Source organism: Mustela nivalis, assembly GCF_964662115.1.
Source record: "Mustela nivalis genome assembly, chromosome: 13".
NCBI classification, from domain to species: domain Eukaryota; kingdom Metazoa; phylum Chordata; class Mammalia; order Carnivora; family Mustelidae; genus Mustela; species Mustela nivalis.
The window spans coordinates 59,117,164-59,137,293 of NC_139032.1; the positions used below are offsets into that span (position 1 = coordinate 59,117,164).

General features: G+C 43.4%; 1 protein-coding gene and 1 long non-coding RNA gene across 12 annotated transcripts in view; one reads left to right on the forward strand and one right to left on the reverse strand.

Annotated features, from left to right (window-relative positions):
* RNF38 (ring finger protein 38) overlaps positions 1–12,837 on the reverse strand; it is a 134,984-nt gene extending 122,147 nt beyond the window's left edge. The window contains exon 1 of one of the 11 annotated variants that reach the window (XM_082694861.1): positions 12,341–12,837. In XM_082694861.1, the coding sequence (XP_082550987.1) occupies positions 12,341–12,749 (409 nt within the window). In that variant the 5' untranslated portion in view covers positions 12,750–12,837. Of the gene's footprint in view, positions 1–10,988; positions 11,341–11,467; positions 11,865–12,340 lie in introns of those variants that run through there. The other 10 variants (XM_082694860.1, XM_082694852.1, XM_082694853.1 and 7 more) reach the window with 10 other exon arrangements.
* On the forward strand, positions 11,053–18,563 carry LOC309846130. The gene is made up of 3 exons (XR_014301737.1): positions 11,053–11,175; positions 14,965–15,200; positions 17,523–18,563. It is a non-coding gene; the product is annotated as an uncharacterized lncRNA (long non-coding RNA).
* The last annotated feature ends 1,567 nt before the right edge of the window (positions 18,564–20,130 follow it).

Here is a 20,130-nt window from a genome sequence, read left to right on the forward strand (position 1 = left end):
TAGAAATAATTTGTTTTCAACAATACACGCACAATTTAAAAAAAAAAAACCCACTGGATAATTAAATCAGAAGAGTTCATGACTCATTCTTGACGTATAGCAAACATAGTCAACAATAATGTCTTCAATTGGAGCTCCCAAAAGTAACTCTTGATTTGTTCTAAAACTAAGGGTATTAAAGAAACCCAAACAAGTAAATGAGTGTAAATTCCTCAATTATGTGGATTAGCCAGTCTTTATCCCGTCTGAAAAGAAAGAGTATCTTCCTCTGATAAATTAATTCCATATCCCTTAGTAATCTGAAAAGTGAAGAATTCCGCCTTCCTTTCTTGGTATCCGCCTTCCTTTCTTGGTATCCAAAAGCAAAATAGGAGAGAAAGACTGTTGGCAGTGCTCCACTCAAAAAGAGGCCATGTTCCAAAAGTATGTAAGTACTGTACCTGGTTTTGACCTTAGAATCTCATTTTCCCACAGTACATTTTCTAAACTGATGGCCCACCAATGCCTATTAAGCCTACAGTATAAATCAAACAGTATTAGAAACATCACCTATAACTGTTTATAAAGAAATTTACTCAATCTCAAGTTCTTTTTTTTTTTTTAAGATTTTATTTATTTATCAGAGAGAGAGAGGGGGAGAGAGCGAGCACAGGCAGGCAGGATGGCAGGCAGAAGCAGAGGGAGAAGCAGGCTCCCTGCCGAGCAAGGAGCCCGATGTGGGACTCGATCCCAGGACGCTGGGATCATGACCTGAGCCGAAGGCAGCTGCTTAACCAACTGAGCCACCCAGGCGTCCCTCAATCTCAAGTTCTAATTCTAGGTCACCTACACACAGAATTTTTAACAAACATTCCAATCAATTTGGAAGTAGTTCCTTTGGTAACTACAATGCCACATTATCTTCCTCAAATAATCCAACTGTCTCAGACAGCATCAACCCAACATATTAGCATCTCCAACTAATACCTGAAATGTTCATATTCTATGCTACTGAATAGATATGTTTATGCTTTAGCTTGTGACAAATCAATTTATTATGGAAATTAAGAAGGCTTAAAAAAAAAAAAGGACTAAAAAGAAGTCTAACATCCACTCTTGAGATATTTGGTGGGAAGATATCCATATCCACAAAAAGGTGAAATTCAGAAGTTCCTCCGAGTAGGGCCAAATTTTCCCTTGAGAATTTTTTTATCCGCTTAAGTGCTCAAACAAGTACTCAGTTAAAACCTTAATGTTCAGGTTCATAGAACATAAGAGATTTTCTAAGAAGGGATTTAAATATGCCTATTCTAATGCCGATCCACCCACCAATGCAGGTACTCCTACTCCTTATGTAAAAAAGTAATGAATGACTTTAAAAAATCAATTAAATAATCCTAATGCAATAATTCAGAACTTAAAAAAAAGAGTATATTTCTCAGGAGCAAAGTTAAAAACTAAAGACTATGAATTCCTTTTAGTGGCTAAAGCAGCGATCACCTTTGCTTACATTCAACCTCTTATTACCAAAACTAACCGCTAAGTTTGCTTAAAAAAAAAGAGATCCAGTAAAGCATGATGGCTAAAAATACAGACTCTGGAACTAGACAGCTTGAGTTCATATCCCAGATAACACTCTTAATAGCTGCATCATCTCTAGCAAGTTATTTAACCTCTCTGTGTTCCAGTTTCTTCATCTGCACAATAAGGATAATAATAGCATCAACCTTAAAGGACCCTAGCGCAAATTAAATGAATTAATCCAGGTAAGCACTCCGAACAGAGCTTTGCACACAATAAATGACAACTACTACCCAGATATTAAAAAAACCACCTAGATATAAAAAAAAAAGTTGGATTTGGAAAAACTGAAGGCATTCCAAGCTGAAAAATCAAAGAAATAAGTCAAAAAGTGATACACATATAGATGACAGGGCATCCTATTTCCCTGGAGAATAATATTCATGAGGAAAAATAGTAGAGATTGAAATAATAAAGACCCAACTACGTTGGTCTTGAATGCCAGATGAAAAAATATTTCTTTTACTTCAAAGGCAACCATGTAAATTTTTGGTCTGGTTACATCTGTGCTTTAGCAACATTAATTATCATGGTTATATATCACTATTGTTAATGCAATTTTGATGTTCTCTCCCCTTTTATTAAGGGTTAGGATACCCAAAAATGCATTTTTTTCTGCTAACATACGGTCAGAATCTATCACTGTTTCCTATCTGAATTGTATCTGAAATCCTCACTGCCTGATACACAGTAGGCATTCAATAAACGTTTTATCATTACTTTCAGTGGCCACTAGAGAGCAGTGAAGTAAGAAGTCAGAGGTTACTGCCCAAAGTAAATAACTATTATAAATGAAGTAAATGAAGTAGCCAAATAACAGTTTATAATTAAGCTAAAATAAAGTCACTGCTGAACAAGGTACTTGCCTAAAATACTGTGGGTCAGGAGGGGGAGATCAATCTTACTTTTCATTGAAAGCATATAAAATAGATCCTTGTTTGGGTTTGTTTTTTTTTTTTTAAGATTTTATTTATTTATTTGACAGACAGAGATCACAAGTAGGCAGAGCAGCAGGCAGAGAGAGACCGGAAAGCAGGCTCCCCGCTGAAGCAGAGAGCCCAATGCAGGGCTCAATCCCAGGACCCCGGGATCACGACCTGAGTTGAAGGGAGAGGCTTTAACCCACTGAGCAACCCAGGTGCCCCAATCCTTGTTTATTTTTTTTTTTTTAAGATTTTATTTATTTATTTGACAGAGAGAAATCACAAGTAGATGGAGAGGCAGGCAGAGAGAGAGGGAAGCAGGCTCCCCGCTGAGCAGAGCCTGATGTGGGACTCGATCCCAGGACCCTGGGATCATGACCTGAGCGGAAGGCAGCGGCTTAACCCACTGAACCACCCAGGCGCCCCAATCCTTGTTTATTTTTAAATCTCGTAAAATTTAGCTGTCAATTTAGTAGTCTTTTCTAAGGATCGAATCAGCAATATCTTTGTAATAGACTACCCAGTAGTCTTATGTGAAGGTTAATTTAAGGTTGATTTCTTCAAGCTAGCTGTACTCCCATGTTCTTTGCAGCGTTCCTCACAACAGCTAAGACAGGGACCTAAGTGTCCAACAAATGAATGGATGAAGGAAGATTTGGAATATAGGTACAAGAGAATTATTCAGCCATTAGAAAGAAGGAAATCCTGCCATTTGTGACAACATGGATGAATCTGGAGGACATAATGTTAAGTGAAATAAGCCAGAGAGTACAAATGCACAACTATCTCACTTATACGTGGAATCTTTAAAAAAAAAGAAAAAAAACCGTTTTTAATTTAAAAAGTCAAACTCACAGAAAGAGAGCAGAATGGTGGTTACCAGGATCTGGGAAGTAGGGAAATGGGAAGATGCTGGTCAAAGGCACAAGTCTTCAATTTAAAGTTCTGAGAATCTAATGTAGAACATGGTGACTAAGTTAAGAATACCTCATGTTCTTAAGATTTGCTGAGAGCGCTAAAACATTCTCACAAAAAAAAAAAAAAGTAACTATATGAGGTGATAGTTGTATTAATAAACGTGACTGTGGTCATCATTTCAAAATGTATTCATTTATCAATCATCACATTGCACACTTCTGTCAATAAAAAAAGGGAGATTTCCTCCAACAGGGCAACAATCACACTAAACAGTAAAAATAAATGTCCAACTCTTGACCTGATTCCAACAAGTAATTAGATGAAGGGCCAGCTTACAGTACCTATAGCTTTCCATATAGAGTACACAGTCCCTGGCTGCTTTACTCAGCACAGATGTCAATGCTCATCATGACAACAAAAAGGATATTCTCCCCTTACCTGGAGAGGACTGAAGTCCACTATCCTAAAGTCTAAAGATAACCTCTGCTGTCAATTGTCTGGTGCACTTCTTTTTAGAAAAACAAGAAAGTCTATTTGAGACACTAATCAGAGCAATGCACTAATAGTTAACATCGTAAGGGAATCTGGGTGGCTGAGTCGGTTAAGAGTCTGCCTTCAGCTCAGGTCATGATCCCAGCATCCTGGGATGGAGTCCCCCATTGGGCTCCATGCTCGACGAAGAGCCTGCTTCTCTCTCTCTCTCCCTCTGCTGCTCTCCCTGCTTGTGCTCACTGTGTGTGTGTGTGTGTGTGTGTGTGTGTGTGTGTGTGTGAAACAAATAAATAAAATCTTTAGAAGAAAAAGACACAGTAAGAAAAAAGTCTTCACTAAGAGATTACCAATAGAACTTGGAAGCACATCATGACATGGGATGGTTGATCTAAGAGTTTATTAAGCACATTTTCCCGCACTGATTTTCTTCTTGTGGTAGAAGGAGCTTCCCAAAAATGTCAGTCAGAGCTTACTTTTGGAAATAAACAAAAAGAGCTGGATTAGTAAAAGCACCCCCTGGATAGTAAGTAAGATATGTATTTGGCTTTCGTAGGCAATCAGTCACTCTGGCATCATAAACATAAAGCAAAGTATACTGTGATTTCTACATACCTTCTTCTAAAGTGATTTTGTTATATAATTTTAGATTAAAAAAACTAAAAAAAAGTTCAGGCTGTCTTTTGCTTTTTAAAGCTTCAAATATCTTTTGAGTATTAGAATTTAAAAATCTGAAGTGAAATGCATTCAATTAAACACATTCCCACCAGCACTACCAACAACGCTCCATTATCCATTTTGGTACTGTCTCCAGATGATTTTTAATCCCTGCCTGACTTCTCCCTACCAACGAGAACTTGGATACCATCTTTACCCTGCCTGCCCCCATTACTTGGTTGTGCTTGGGGAATTATAATTGCAGTGATCCCGCCTTTAGAACATCCTCCAAGCACAAAGACTCTTTGTATGATTGGGGGTGAGGGGGGCGCCTTCCAGGCTCCACAGCGAAGGGTGGGTGGTGGCAACACAGGCGGCAGAGAAGGAAGAGGCGGTGGGGCCGCTATGATGGCCCTCAAGTCTAGCTCAAAACTGTCTGAGGGGTGTTACTGAAGGGTGCCCAGTCAAAAGGTTCTGAGAGGCCTGTGCACCCCTCACATGTGGTAAGATCACCCGACAGATCGGTGGACCCCCACCAAGCCCAAAGACCAGGGAGAATGAGGCAGGATAAAAGGGAGAAAAGAAAGCACAAGCTGAAGCAGCACCTCAGGTAATGAAAAAGTCTCGGAAAATGAAGGCATCGCCCCCATGGACCAGTGGTTGGTACTAGGATTGTGCACCCAGTAGGTGCTCAAATATGTACTGAGGCAGCAACAAAAACCTACATAGGAAGACATATGTATTAGAACAATTTTTGAATAAGATAGCCTAAAAGCCAAATGAAAAATACTTTTTTTAATTATGAGTCTCAACTCCTATTTACAAAAGCAATTACAAAATGGATACTTGTTTTTGCTTTTAGCCTAGCCTCCCACCTCAGCCTCGTCTTCAAAACTGCTCACTTTCCAGCTCCTTGACAATAAAACGGGTTTGAAGTGAAGATCAGTAAACACCATCTTCACACACTAAAACCAAAGGTGCTAAAGCAGAACGGATACGGACAAGTAACTTTCAACTCCAAGAACATTCCAAAAACACTACAAAATGTCCTATTTAATTGCTTGCTACTCTCATATATTTCTTCCTCTTACCACTTCTTTCCTCTGCTTTTTCTTTCAACGGGGTCAAATCATTACATACATCAAAACTCCCAATCTCTCCCTTACTTCTACACATACTTTATCACAATAGCAGACAATACAGAGATAGTTTTTCATATCAAGACTGGAGTCACTGATAAAACTCCAGTATAATCCCATCATTCTCTTCCTCCACCTGCCCAATCCCTTTAAAACAGAACTGGGGGAAAAAAAAATTCAAACTGCTTTGGGTAAGGCCCATAGGTGAGAACTGTTTATTTTCCTTGTGTGGGCATTAAGACTATTTTTGTCAAACATTTTTAAACAGATTTTCTTTAAAAAAAAAAAAAAAAAAAAAAAAAAAAAAAAACCTGAGGTGCCTGGGTGGCTCAGTTGTTAAGCATCTGCCTTTGGCTCAGGTCATGATCCCAGGGTCCTGGGATCAAGCCTACATCAGGCTCCCTGCTCAGCGGGAAGCCTGCTTCTCTTCCTCCCACTCCCCCTGATTGCGTTCCTTCTCTCCCTGTGTCTCTCTCTGTGTCAAATAAATAAATAAAATATTAAGAAAAAAAAAAACTCCCTTCAAGACAGCAGCAAAAGCACAATGGAACTCTGTAACCATCACCCTCGATCATGTTTAAAAATGATAATAAAAAAGACAACAGAAACCACTTCAAATGTACCTCTCCCTTGAGTCCGCAGAACAGCACTCTTCCATGACAACAGTTCTGAAAAACACACTGCCATTATTTGCAAAAGCAGTCGGAAGTCCAGTCTCGTCCTTGGTTCAGCACTACCCTCCTCCTCTCGCTCCAAGAAAAAAATAAAACAGCAGGAAGCGTAAACAACCACTTAATGGAAAATACAAATGGGTAAATATTTTCAAAATTGGCTAAAAAGCCTCAGGTCTTAAGAAATTGAGGAATGCTTGTGTAGGGGGAATAGGAAGAAAACATTGTATTTCCCCCTCAAAGTGAACACTCCAAGAATGCAAGAACAAATGTGGTGCATAGCTACTTTCTCGTCTTCAATTACCAGATGCTTTTGTCCTTTTAATATTTCTCTCATTCTGTCTTTTCATAAATAATGGTACTTTCAAAATTGAGCCTATTTCTCCAGCTCCATAACAAATTTTACCATTTTAAGCTGGAATTTGGTTCAAACGAACAGGGTGATGAAAAGCCAGGGGAGCGGGGATAGGTTCCTTCCATTGAAAAGTTCATGTGGACAAAATTCTCAGAGCTCAAAGCCCAAAACTGACATGCCCTCTTCACAAAGTCCTTAACTATGGATGGCATAGTTCATTACACATGGACCAACAAAGCTGCCTGGGACAAAGCCTTCCAAAGTTGCAAGGCCATGCTAGTTCATGAAACACTTGATGGGAATTAGAAAAGGGTGTCCCCTTTCTGAGGGGACGCATTTCCACAAGAAATGCTTTTTTTTTTTTAAGATTTATTAATTCATTTGAGGGAGACAAAGATAGAGAAGGAGGGAGAGTGAGAGCCCAGGGTTGGGAGGGGCAGAGGGAGAGGGAGAAAGAATCTTAAGCAGACTCTACACTAAGGTTGGATACCGATGCAAGGACCAATCTCACAACTCTGAGATCAGGACCTGAGTAGAAACCAAGAGTCGGACACTCAGCCAAGTGAGCCACCCAGGCCCCCCTACAAAATGCTCATGTGGTAAGTGGAGCACAAATGAATTTCCACTCCCACTCACCACACAAAACAGGTGACCTCAGGTTGGGCACAACCCATACAACCCAACACAGCAGCCCTGCAGCAGTCTACCTGGAAAAGTACTGCACTTCCAAAGCAGGGTTCCTGAGAGAAGAACCTTCCCCAAAACAGGCATTTCACAAATCTCATTACCAGAAGTCCTCACATCTGTGAATATAAATTCATTTCTAAACATATCAGGACTAGAGCAAAAAGGGTCTGGCAGATAAGTAAAACTATCAAATTTGGAGAAAGGAAATTCTACCATCTTGAGGGGGATAATCAGTTGTTATCTGAGACCCTAATCTTTGAATGTAGATTCAATAGCTGAAATCTAAATCAATGTCATAAGCTAAAGCAATAAAACAATCACCATTATCTGTGGAAAAAGGCACAATCACATACATTTACTGTTGGGGGTTTCCTTTCTCCGAATTTTCTGAGTTTTCCTTCTGGAAGCCCTCCCCCTTTTTTTTTGCTCCCATCCTAATTATAAAACCCCATATTGTGACACCAGTGGTTAAAGTTTATAAAACCTGATAAATAGCCTTGGTGGGCAGTGGGCCCCTTAGCTACCTGCATGAAAATAAGAGGACTATGTCCCCATTATAAAGGGCTTAACACTCAACAGCTTCCAACCCTATCATTCTTTTATGCCCTACAAAAGAGCTAAGTATCACATGGGCCCAAATCAGTCCTAGTCATGCAGGAGGGGCAAGAGAAGGTAGCCTATAGGGCAAAGTTGAGATGGAGTACAGCCCAGAGACAGGAGCCGAAGGCAGTGGCTCTCAAATTTTAGTGTCAAATTTTAGTGGCCATCAGAATCTACTGGGGAACTTTTTCAGAATCAGATTTCTGGGGCTCTCCCTACAACAGAAAAGTCTGAACGTCCTGGGGCATTTATATTTTGACAAAGCTCAAACTGCTGACCTAGGTCCACTAGAAAATTTAGAAAGACTGAGAAATCCTCCATGCCTATCAGCAGTTCCAAAATAAAAGTCATCCAGTGCAATATACTAGGCTTCGCAGGTCAGAAAAAGGTGAGAAAAGATCACCAGCCTGCATGCCTAATAGGCTGTGTGGGACCGGAGTCTGTAGCAAGAGTTTCATCATTATGAGACAAAAATCCTGCACTCTATAAACAAGCAAATTTTTTGCATTTAAGAAATATTTCAAACATCTGAAAAATATTTAAAATAAGATACTGAATCTGACCCTACACCCAAAATAAGCAAATCCTAATTTGCACTTATCTGATTCAGATTTCTTAGTAACAGAATATTAGATATTATTAACACCCTCGGTGTAGCCCTGTCCAATCTCATTCCTGGTCTTCTGTTTCCAGAGATAATCTCTACTCTGAACTTGATGTTAGTTGTTACATGTTTTTGTACTATTACCATATATGCACATAGCCAAACATTATTTTGCATGTTTTCAGATTTTATAAAAGTGAAAACATTTTGTTAAGAATTCTGTAACCTGTTCCCCCACCCCATATTATGTTTGTGAGATTCCATCATTTTAATGCATGTGGCTATAGTTTATTTTTCTTTTCTTTTTTTTTTTTTTAAAGATTTTATTTTTTTATTTGACAGAGAGAGATCACAAGTAGGCAGAGAGGCAGGCAGAGAGAGAGAGGAGGAAGCAGGCTCCCTGTGGAGCAGAGAGCCCGATGCGGGACTCGATCCCAGGACCCTGAGATCATGACCTGAGCCGAAGGCAGTGGCTTAACCCACTGAGCCACCCAGGCGCCCTATAGTTTATTTTTCATTGCTGTTAAGACTCAAGCGCATGATGGGGCGCCTGGGTGGCTCAGTGGTTAAGCCGCTGCCTTCGGCTCAGGTCATGATCTCAGGGTCCTGGGATCGAGTCCCGCATCGGGCTCTCTGCTCGGCGGGGAGCCTGCTTCCTCCTCTCTCTCTCTCTGCCTGCCTCTCTGCCTACTTGTGATTTCTCTCTGTCAGATAAATAAATAAAATCTTTAAAAAAAAAAAAAAAAAGACTCAAGCGCATGGGACTATCTAACAATTTATGCACTTCCCGTGCTGGTGGCCATTTAAGCTGCAAGCAGAATGCTTGTATTTCTTTCATACTTCTTTCTTGGACACTTGTACTAGGATTTCTCAGAGCCAGAAACAGACATTTTGGGTAAGTAGGTATATTAGCTCTCCAATAACACATCACCACACTACTCTCCAAGGTGGTTGTATTCATTTACACTCCCACTAACAGGAAATAAACTTTTGATTTCCCCACAAGCTCACTAACACTTGGTTATCACAGCATTTAAATTTTGCCAGTCTGATGGGTGTAAAATGGCACCTCAATATTGTTTCCATTTGCATTTTCCTGATTAAAATCTTTGACCAGAAAATTTTCAAGTTTTTATACATCTTTGTCAAATAGGTTTTCCTCCATTTTTTAAGAAAAATCGAACCTATCTTGTCTAAATCACAGCAGTTATTCCACAGCACCCGTCCAACAGCCACCACAGCTGGAAAACCTAAGTGCAGGAGGGCAGGAAGAAAACAGCTGACTTAAACATGGAATCATTTCGGACAAAGGGCCCTAATTAATGCATTTGCTAATTAGTCTTCCCCTTCCCTCTTTTGTCAAGCCTTACTTCCAAGACAATACTGAGAGCCAACAGCCTTAGAACAGGAGAGAGAATGGGGGATGGGGAATGAGAAGGCTAAACATTTATATGAAAGTACAACTGTCTTTACTAGAAGAAAATGAAGTGATTGTTGCAGACCAATACCTATTACTCAACCTTTAAGATACCATCCACCTCTAACAGACTCCTTTCAAACTAATCACCCTTGGCTCCTTCTTTGAAACATCCTAACTTTTCTCAGGACTAGACACTGCCCCCTTCCCCTCGGAAATCCTTTCATCTCCCATCCCCCGCAATGACTAAATATCTTCTTTTCCCCCATTCTACAGCTTCTATTTCCCAGCGCCACAGAAACCTCTTCATTGCTCGCTCGCTCTCGCTGTCTCTAGGACTCCCAAGTGCTCTGCTCCTTCCCTTTCCAAGATGCATCCACAGTCAAAACCATACATTGAGGAACCCACACCTCAAAGAAAAATGGGAGTCCCATATAGTATAGGGCCCTGCCTAATATACCAGGCCGGCGGGTGACTTGTCCCAATCCTCCCCGCCTCCTTCCCCCTTCACACTTGGGGTAGCTGCTCTCTAGGGGCTCTTCATTGGTGACAGATCCAGACCACCCGGGAAAAAACTAATTCAGCCTTCTACAGCAGAAATGCTTTTTACTAGGGCCTTATAGCACTTCTGTTTGGGGCACAAACGAAACTTCGACAATTTCACGAAAACAGACACCTTGAGGGTGTCTCCACAAAAGCGGGAAGGCCTCCCTCCTATTAATTTCAGCTGGATTGGTTTAGTCCGGGCAATGGTGGCCTGGCAGAGACCAAACGGTCCCCACGATGAGAAGTTTCCGAAGCTCTGCCCCATTCACTCAAGAAAGCCCTCTCCCAAAGACTACACCCTCCCCATACGACTCTTTCCCCCTGAGACTCCCCAAATCGGTTCCCCAGGGTACCACCAAGCCCCCAAAGCCGCCCCAGCTCCTCTGTCCCACCCCGCAAGAGATCCCATTTCTTAAGCCTACCTAAAAAGCGTTGGGTGGGCGTGTCTGAGAGCAGGGCCTAGCGCCCCCTCCTCCGGATCTATGTCTCTCGGGTCTCCGGGGCTAGGGGCTCTTCCTCCTCCCAGCCCCCCTGCTCCGGGCCCGCGCCGGCTCTGGGTGGCCCTGGGTCCTAGCCAGGATACGACTCTCACCGGCTACGTGACCTTGGGTAAGTCACTTCCCCTGAACGCCTCGGTTTCCTCCTCCGCCAAGCGGAGACCTAAAGAGGTCCTGCCCTGCCCACCCTAAGGGAGGGGGCTACGCACCGGGTGGGAAAACGCTTTGTGAGCCGCTCGGCTCGACGGGGCCACAGGGCTCACAGGGGCTCCGGGGTCGGACAAAGCTAACCCGGACAACGCTCCACCCCCTACGCTCCCCCTAGATCGCACGCCTCTGGGTCCCCCCCACCCCCAAAACCAACCCACGCCCCTCCCCGCCCGGCCGGTTCCTGGACCCCGTACCTGCTCCCGGCGCTCGGCCGCAGGCGCCGCCACCCTGGGCGCTCGCCCGGAGAGGCCCGTGGCCCGGAGGGCTGAGACGGCCGGCAGCGGCTGGCTCGGGCCGGGGCGGCGGCGGCGGGGGGCGCGGGCGTCGCAGGGGCCCGAGCTCGGCGGCGCCCGGCCTGGGAGACGACGACTGAGGCTGGAAGTGCGCGGCGGCCGCAGCTGCTGAGGCGGCGGCGGCGGCAACCGCGGCGGCGGCGCTTCCGCTCATGGCGGGGCCGCGGGCAGCGGCTCCGACTGCGACTCGACTCCGGCGGCGGGCGCTGACTGGGCCCCGGCCGGCGGCAGCAGCGGCGGTGGCGGCGACGGAGGCGGCTCCCGGAGGGGGAGGAGGCGGAGCCGGGAAGCGGCGGCGGCGGCGGCGGAGGGGGCGGGGACGCGGAGGGGGCGGAGACGCCGCGCCGCCGCCGCCAATGGGCAGCCGGCTTCTCAGCCGCGGCTTCGGGGCAGGACAGGCGGCGCCGTAGGGCATCCTCTGCCGCGGCCGCTCGCGGAGGCGGGGAGACTAAGGGCCGCCCGCGGGAGAACCCAGCTCCCGGGGCAGCCCCGCCCCCGGTCCGCCTCCCGGGCACAGACTCGGGCCTCTCGGGCCGGGCCCAGCGCCACCCAGGCCCCGCTGCGCCTGGGGCTCAGCTGCTCGGCTGCCTCTGGCGCCAGTATTTGCGCCCGCGAGTTTGCTAGGGGATCGGCCCGGGTAGCTGCAGCTCGCCGGCGCGCCCAATGCCGCCTCGGCCTCCCTTCTTTTCTTCCCCACACTAGAGCCAGTCTCCTCTCCACCCTCCTCCCTCTTTTGGCTGTTCGCTCAAAGTTTTTCCCCTTTCAGACACTTACGAAAGAAACTGCCTGCCGTTCTTGAGCGATGTCTCAGTGATAAATCAACGGACCCAGAGAGGATAGTAGAGGCAGAAACGAAAGAGATGGAGGGAGATCCGCTGCCTTCTCTGAATTTAGAGACCCATCTTGACTTATAAGCAGAAGCCGGCCTGGCTCGGCGCTGGCCCCTTGCCCCTTCCTCTGACTTTCTCTTCCTCTTTCTTACTTTAAACGCCCTTGTTGTTAAAAAACTTACAGGAAACCATCTCACCCAGCTGGGCCTAGTCTCAAAAGAGAGAGAGGCCGGGAGGTGAGGAAAGGCTTTTGAGCTGTGCTGACGGTGTTCTAAGAGAGAAGAATTCTGCAGATTCATGACCCTCTTGGCGGCCCTCCTCTCCTCGGAAAGGATATTGGTTACTGAACCCATTTCCTTTTCATGTTTTTCTTACTCTTATATCAAAGCCACAGAGGAGCAGAATAAAACTCAACCACGTGCTAGGAGTGCTGTTAAGTACAGCCGTGTGGGTGAGGGTGCAGCTAAACTGCTGACTAGATCGTTTCCAGAAAGTGTTATCCTCAGCCTTTCCCCACACGCAATCACCAACCGGGAACTGAGTAGAGAGAGAGCAGGTTACACGTTGACAAGGCACAGTGCTACAGTGCTAGGCTGGCCCCATGAGAAGGACGTGTGGATGAATCTGTGGCAACAGACATTTTAAATTCCACTTTGACAATCGCTAGGTACTGATCTTTCAGTCATTAACAATGTCAGGCCCTGGGGATACAATGAAGAAGGTATAGGCCCAGACTTCAAAGAGTTTACAAGTCTCCTTGGAGGATGCTGAGATCAATTCTTAGAAGTTAAGAGCTTAGGGTTCCCTGGGTGGCTTAGTCGTTAAGCATCTGCCTTGGGCTCAGGTCAGGATCCCATGGTGCTGGGATCAAGCCCAGCATCAGGCTCCCTGCTCAGCGGGAAGCCTGTTTCTCTTTTTTTTTTCTCTCTCTCTCTCCCCCTGCTTGCATCCCCTCTCTTGCTGTCTCTCTCTTTCTCAAATAAATAAATAAATAAAATCTTAAAAATAAAAATTAATAGCTTAAGGATGATGAGGAGTTTACCAGGTGAAACAGTCTGGGGAAAGTGGACCTGGAAGACTTTAAGAATGTAATTGGTCAGGGACACCTGGATGGCTCAGTTCTTAGGTGTCCAACTTTTGATCTCAGCTCAGGTCTTGATCTCAGGATCCTAGTATTTCCTGAATCCTATCCTTCACTTTCTCATGGCAGGTAACATATTACTACTTGGGGCTTTAGTCCCAATGCCTTCTGTAGAATGCCCATAAACTATGGCATTCATCTCTCCTTTAATAGGTCTCAGCAGCCTTGAACAAAATCAGACCTATTTAGGGATGCCTGTGTGGCTCAGTTTGTTAAGCGGCTGCCTTTGGCTTAGGTCATGATCCCAGGATCCTGGGATCGAGTCCGGAATAGGCTCCTTGCTCAGCGGGGAGCCTGCCTCTCTCTCTGCCTCTGCCTGCCACTCCACCTGCTTGTGCTCTCTCTCTGACAAATAAATAAATAAAATCTTAAAAAAAAAAAAATGAGGCCTATTTACACCCCAATGCCCAAATCCCAGTTTCAACTCTTGAAACTCCAATTTGGTCAAATGCTTTTCCCACCAGCCCTGGAAGAAAGGGGGCAGGCAAGCAGTTTAATCTAGTAATGAAAAGACCCCACTAAAGCTGCCTTGGAGGCCAGGAAGAAACAAGAGAGAGGACTGGGTTAGGCCTGGGGCCACCCCACCCCACCAGTTAAGGGGTACAAAAGAGCAAATGGACCACAGGGACTCCTGGGTGGCTCAGTTTCTTAAGTGTCTGACTTCAGCTCAGGTTATGATCTCAGGGTCCTGGGATCAACCCCTGGAGGCCAGCCCAGTGCTGGTGTCTGATGTCAGGTGTCCACTCAGTGGGAGTCTACTTCTCCCTCCGCTCCTCTCCCTGCTCCTGCTCTCTCTCTCTCAAGTAAGTAAATAAAATCTTTTTTAAAAGAAAAGGAAAGAAAGGGGTGACTGGGTGGCTCAGTGGGTCAAAGCCTCTGCCTTCAGCTCAGGTCATCATCTCCCAGGGTCCTGGGATCGAGACCCGCATCAGGCTCTCTGCTCAGCAGGGAGCCTGCTTCCTCCTCTTTCTGCCTATTTGTGATCTCTGTCACTGTCAAATAAATAAACAAAATCTTTCAAATAAATAAATAAATAAAAATTAAAAAAATAAAAAAGGAGGGACGCCTGGGTGGCTCAGCTGGTTGGACGACTGCCTTCGGCTCAGGTCATGATCCCAGAGTCCTGGGATCGAGTCCCGCATCCGGCTCCCAGCTCCAAGGGGAGTCTGCTTCTCTCTCTGACCTTCTCCTCGCTCATGTTCTCTCTCACTGTGTCTCTCTCAAATAAATAAATAAAATCTTTAAAAAAAAAAAAAAATAAAAATAAAAATAAAAAAGGAAAGAAAGAAAGGACCATATCCATGTGTATTAGCTTGGGCTGCCATAACAAAATACTATAGGCTGGTGGCTTAAACAACAGAAATTTTTTTTTCCTTTTTTTTTCTTTTTTTTTTTAATTTTTTTAATTTAATTTATTTATTTGACAGAGAGAGAAATCTCAAGTAGGCAAAGAGGAGGCAGGCAGAGAGAGGGGAGAAGCAGGCTCCCTGCTGAGCAGAGAGCCCGATGTGGGGCTTGATCCCAGGACCCTGAGACCATGACCTGAGCCAAAGGCAGAGGCTTAACCCACTGAGCCACCCAGGCGCCCAACAACAGAAATTTTTTTCTCACAGTTCTGGAGACTGGCAATCCAAGATCAAGATGTCAACATGGTCAGATTCTGGTAAGAGCTGTCTTTCTCTCTCTGGTATCTCTTTTTATAAGGACACTGATTTCAACTTGAGGGCTCCATCTTCTTGACCTCAAAACCTAATTATCACCCAAAGGCCCCAACTCCAAATATTATCACATTGAGGGTTAGAATTTCAATGTATGAATATGAGCAGGACACAATTCAATCGATAGCAGTTATATTCACAAAGGTATTCAACTATCACCACTATCCATTCCAGAAGTTTTTTATCAACCCAAACAGAAACTCTGTACTTCTGGGGCGCCTGGGTGGCTCAGTGGGTTAATGGTCTACCTTTGGCTCAGGTCATGATCCCAGGGTCCTGGGATTGAGCCTCACATCGGGCTCTCTGCTGAGCAGGGAGTATGCTTCCTCCCCTCTCTCTCTCTGCCTGCCTCTCTGCCTACTTGTGATCTCTGTCTGTCAAATAAATAAATAAAATCTTAAAAAAAAAAAAAGAAAGAAAGAAACTCTGTACTTCTTAATCCATAACCTTCCCATTCTCTTCCCCTCCAGTCCCTAGTACTTTCTATTCTAATTTCTGTCTCTATGAATTTGCCTATTCTAGGTACCTCATATGAATGGAATCATACAATATCTGTCTTTGTGTGTCTAGCTCATTTCACTTACCATACTATTTTCAAGGTTGTAGTGTGTATCAGAATTTCATTCCTTTTTAAAGTGAATATTACACTATATATAATATTTCACTATATATATATATTTGTTTCATTCATTCATTCATTCATTCATTTCATTCCTTCATTCATCAATGGACATTTATGTTGTTTTTTTGCTATTGTGAATAATACGCTCTGAACATTGGCATACAAGTGTCTGAGTCCCTGCTTTCAGTTCTTTTCAGTTCCACCTAGGAGGAGAATTGTTGCATCATAGGGTAATTCTATACTTAACTTTTTGAAGAACCCACCAAACTGGTTTCCACAGTAACTGCACCATTTTACATTCCCACCAGCAATGCACAGGGGTTCCAATTTCTCCATATCCTCATCAACACATGTCATTCTCTCTCTCTCTCTCTTCTTCTTTTTTTTTTTTTTTAACACAGCCATCTAATGGGTATGAAGTGGTATCTCATTATGGTTTCGATTTGCATTTCTCATTTCACTTTTAAGCCCAGCACATCTATTATTTGTGTTTGTCTTCCAGCATGCTTTGCTGGTGTTCTTTTTTGCTTTGTCTTTTGGTTTGTCTGTTTGTTTGTTTGTTTGTTTGTTTGTTTTTCCTGGAGGGGGAAGAGTAGAGGAAGAAGAAAACAACAAAAGAGTTCCAGAAAAATTGTAACACACAATAAAATTTAATAGTGTATGAAACCAAAAGAAGAGCCAGCTAGTTTCAGCTACAGCACAGAATAACATCCTGCAGCCTTAGCAATTGAAGGACTCCAGAAATGGCAGAACTCAATGACCATTCTAACCATTCCTAGCAAAGGCAGTGGAAATATAGCAGAGCCAGATGGAAGGAGCTGGAGCAAGAGATGATGCATTTAACCCCCAATATCACATGCCTCTACTTGTTCCAAGCACATCGCAAACACCTGTGAAACACTCCAGAATCCTCCCTGAAACACCTGGGGATATATGTTGCAGGCTGTGGATGAGAGCAATAAAACACATGCTGACCATTTTTCTTCCTGTTATAATGCTAATAAGCATAAGTTTCTATTTTCTTAGGCTAGATTCCTAAAAAAATTGTTAGGTCTATGTTTTTAAAGGTTTTCTTTTCCAGAACAGCTATCACAATTTATTTATTTAGTCATTTATTTTTATTTAAATATAGGGGGTTGACTTGATCCTATTATTCACTCACAAAGCCTCTCACATTGATTTTACTTATTATTCACTTTTATCCATATCCTCTAATCTCATTCCCTTTTCTCACCCCTGGAAATCATTCCAGTATGTTAAGCATATATCCTTTTGTTTGTAGATATTTATTTAAAAAAAATTTTATAAAATAGGGGCGCCTGGGTGGCTCAGTGGGTTAAGCCGCTGCCTTCGGCTCAGGTCATGATCTCAGGGTCCTAGGATCGAGTCCCGCATCGGGCTCTCTGCTCAGCAGGGAGCCTGCTTCCTTCTCTCTCTCTCTGCCTGCCTCTCAGTGTACTTGTAATTTCTCTCTGTCAAATAAATAAATAAAATCTTAAAAAAAAAAATTTATAAAATAAAATTAAAAACTGTTATTTGTAGATATTTATTTAAAATGTGTATTACTATTTTAGATTTGTGTATTTTTTCTTACATAAATAATATTATAAAATACATATATTTTTCTTTTTGTTCTTCCTTGCAGTAACAGGTTTTTAAGATCTGGTCCACGGCTTCTAACTACTGAATAGTACTCCACCACCACATTTTGCTTAAGGACTTCTTCAGTTATGGATGTCCAAATTTCTCCTCACAACCCAAATCAACAATGCTGTGAATATCTTCATATACATGCCCCTTATGAGATCTATGTGAGAATTTCTCTGGGTTATACATCCAGTACCAGAACTGAATATTTTATAGTTTTTTTCTCTTTCATATAGTTCTGATTTTCATTTTTTGATCATTGATAAGGGTGTGTGTGTATGTGTGTGTATTTCTTTAACCACTGTATTCTTCCAGGAATTTTCTGATCACTTCTTAGCCCTATCCTTCATTGCTTCTTTTAGAGACTAATTTAGTCTGTAATTGATTATAACACATTGAAAAAATGTGATACATGAGTCTACACATGAGTCCATAATGATACTCAAAGAGAGAATGAGAGAGAAAAGGTGGGGGAAACCTCATTTACCATCAATGGAAATACTGTGACACTAACTCCTTTGTCAGGTAACTGGTAATTAAAGAGAAAGAATGAAGCATTTAATGTGTCATTTTAGGAAGAAATTAGGTTCATCCCCAATTGATGAGGGAAAACTCTTCTTTGCAGAAGAATGTCAGCTAATAAATGTAGGACTGATAGAATTAGAAATTCTCCATTTTTCCATCTCCAATGAGATAATTGATTCAGGTAAGAATCATCAGTGAATGTTAAACCATTAAAAAAGAAAGAAGAGAGACGAATCTGTCATTGTATCTGTTTCCTACCACTCACTTGCCCTACAAACACTTCCAATTTGCCTTCACCCCTACCATTCTATTGAAACTGCAATGCTTGAAGGACAATGCTGACTTCTCAATTGTGAAATACTATGGTCTTTTCTCATTCTCTGTGATCTCTTTATGGTATTTGACGTTAGTGGCTGCCTCCCTTTTCTTGTGATTCTCTCCTTTCATCCACAAGAGACTGGTTATCTGTTGTATAACAAAACAAACGAATATAAAGTGGCTTAAAACAAAAAAATGTGTTATTATTTCTTGTGCTTCTGTGGATAGATTCGGCTCAGTGGGGTGGTTCTCACTTAGAATTTCTTATAAGGTTGCAGTCAGATGGAGGCAAGGGCTGGAGTGTTCTGAAAACTCACCTAGGCTAGATATCCAAGATGGCTTTTCACCACTTGGCTGTACCTACACTGACATGGCTAGAAATGCTGGGGTTAGCAGGGCATCTCACTCTCAATGCCACTAGCATGGGCTTCCTAACATCGTGGTCTTAGGCCAGGTAGACTTCTTACCTGGTACCTGGCTTCCTCCAGAGCAACTGTTCCAACTGTCCCAGGTAGAAGTTGCCAGGTTTTTCATGAGACAACCAATGGCCCATTTCTCACCTAATATGCATCGTGTATTTTTCCATTATTGGTTTCTTTAGAGGGGAAAAAGAACCAAAGACTCCTCCAAAGCTAAGTGTAAAACTTGTCCATGTTTTTATTTTCATTTTTAACTATGTATGTATCCACATCTAACCCAAGTCATTTTTATTTTTAAGGTACATTTTTTCTCTTTCTTTCTTTCTTTTTTCCTTTCTAGAGAGAGACAAAGCATGAGTGGGAGGAGCAAAAGAGGGAGAAGCAGACTCCCTGCCAAGCAGGGAGCCCAATGCAGGGCTTGATCCCAGGACCCCAAGATCATGACCTAAACTGAAGGCAGATACTTAACCAACTGAGCCACCCAGGTGCCTCCCGAAGTAATTTTTTTTTATTATTTTATTTTTTAAAAGATTTTATTTATTTATTTGATAGAGATCACAAGCAGGCAGAGGGGCAGGCAGAGGGAGAGGAGGAAGCAGGCTCTCTGCTGAGCCGAGAACCCGATGCGGGACTCCATCCCAGGACCCTGGGACCATGACCTAAGCCGAAAGCAGAGGCTTTAACCCACTGAGACACTCAGGTGCCCTTTATTTTTATTTTAAATACTTTTATTTATTTACTTGACAGAGAGAGACCACAAGTAGGCAGAGAGGCAGGCAGAGGGAGAGGGTGGAAGAAGCTCCCTGCTGAGCAGAGAGCTCGATGTGGGGTTTGATCCCAGGACCCTGGGATCATGACCTGAGCCCAAGGCAGAGGCTTTAACCCACTGAGCCACCCAGGTGCCCTATTTTTTTTTTAAGATTTTTAATTTTATTTATTTGACAGAGAGAGATCACAAATGGGCAGAGAGGCAGGCAGAGAGAGAGAGAAAGAGGAAGCAGGCTCCCCGCCAAGCAGAGAGCCCAATGTGGGGCTCGATCCCAGGACCCTGGGATCATGACCTGAACCAAAGGCAGAGATTTTAACCCACTGAGCCACCCAGGTGCCCTACTTTTTATTTAAAAAAAAAATTTTTTTTTTTTAATTTGAGAAAGATAGAGAGACTGAGAACAAGCAGGGGAGAGACAGAGGGAGAGGGAGAAACAGACTCCACACTGAGTGGTAGCCTGACATGGGGCTCGATACCATGACCTGATCCAAAGGCAGATGCTCAACCACCAGAGCCACCCAGGTGCCCCCAGAGTAATTTTTAAATACTCACTTTTTACCCAGTCTTTTGAAAAC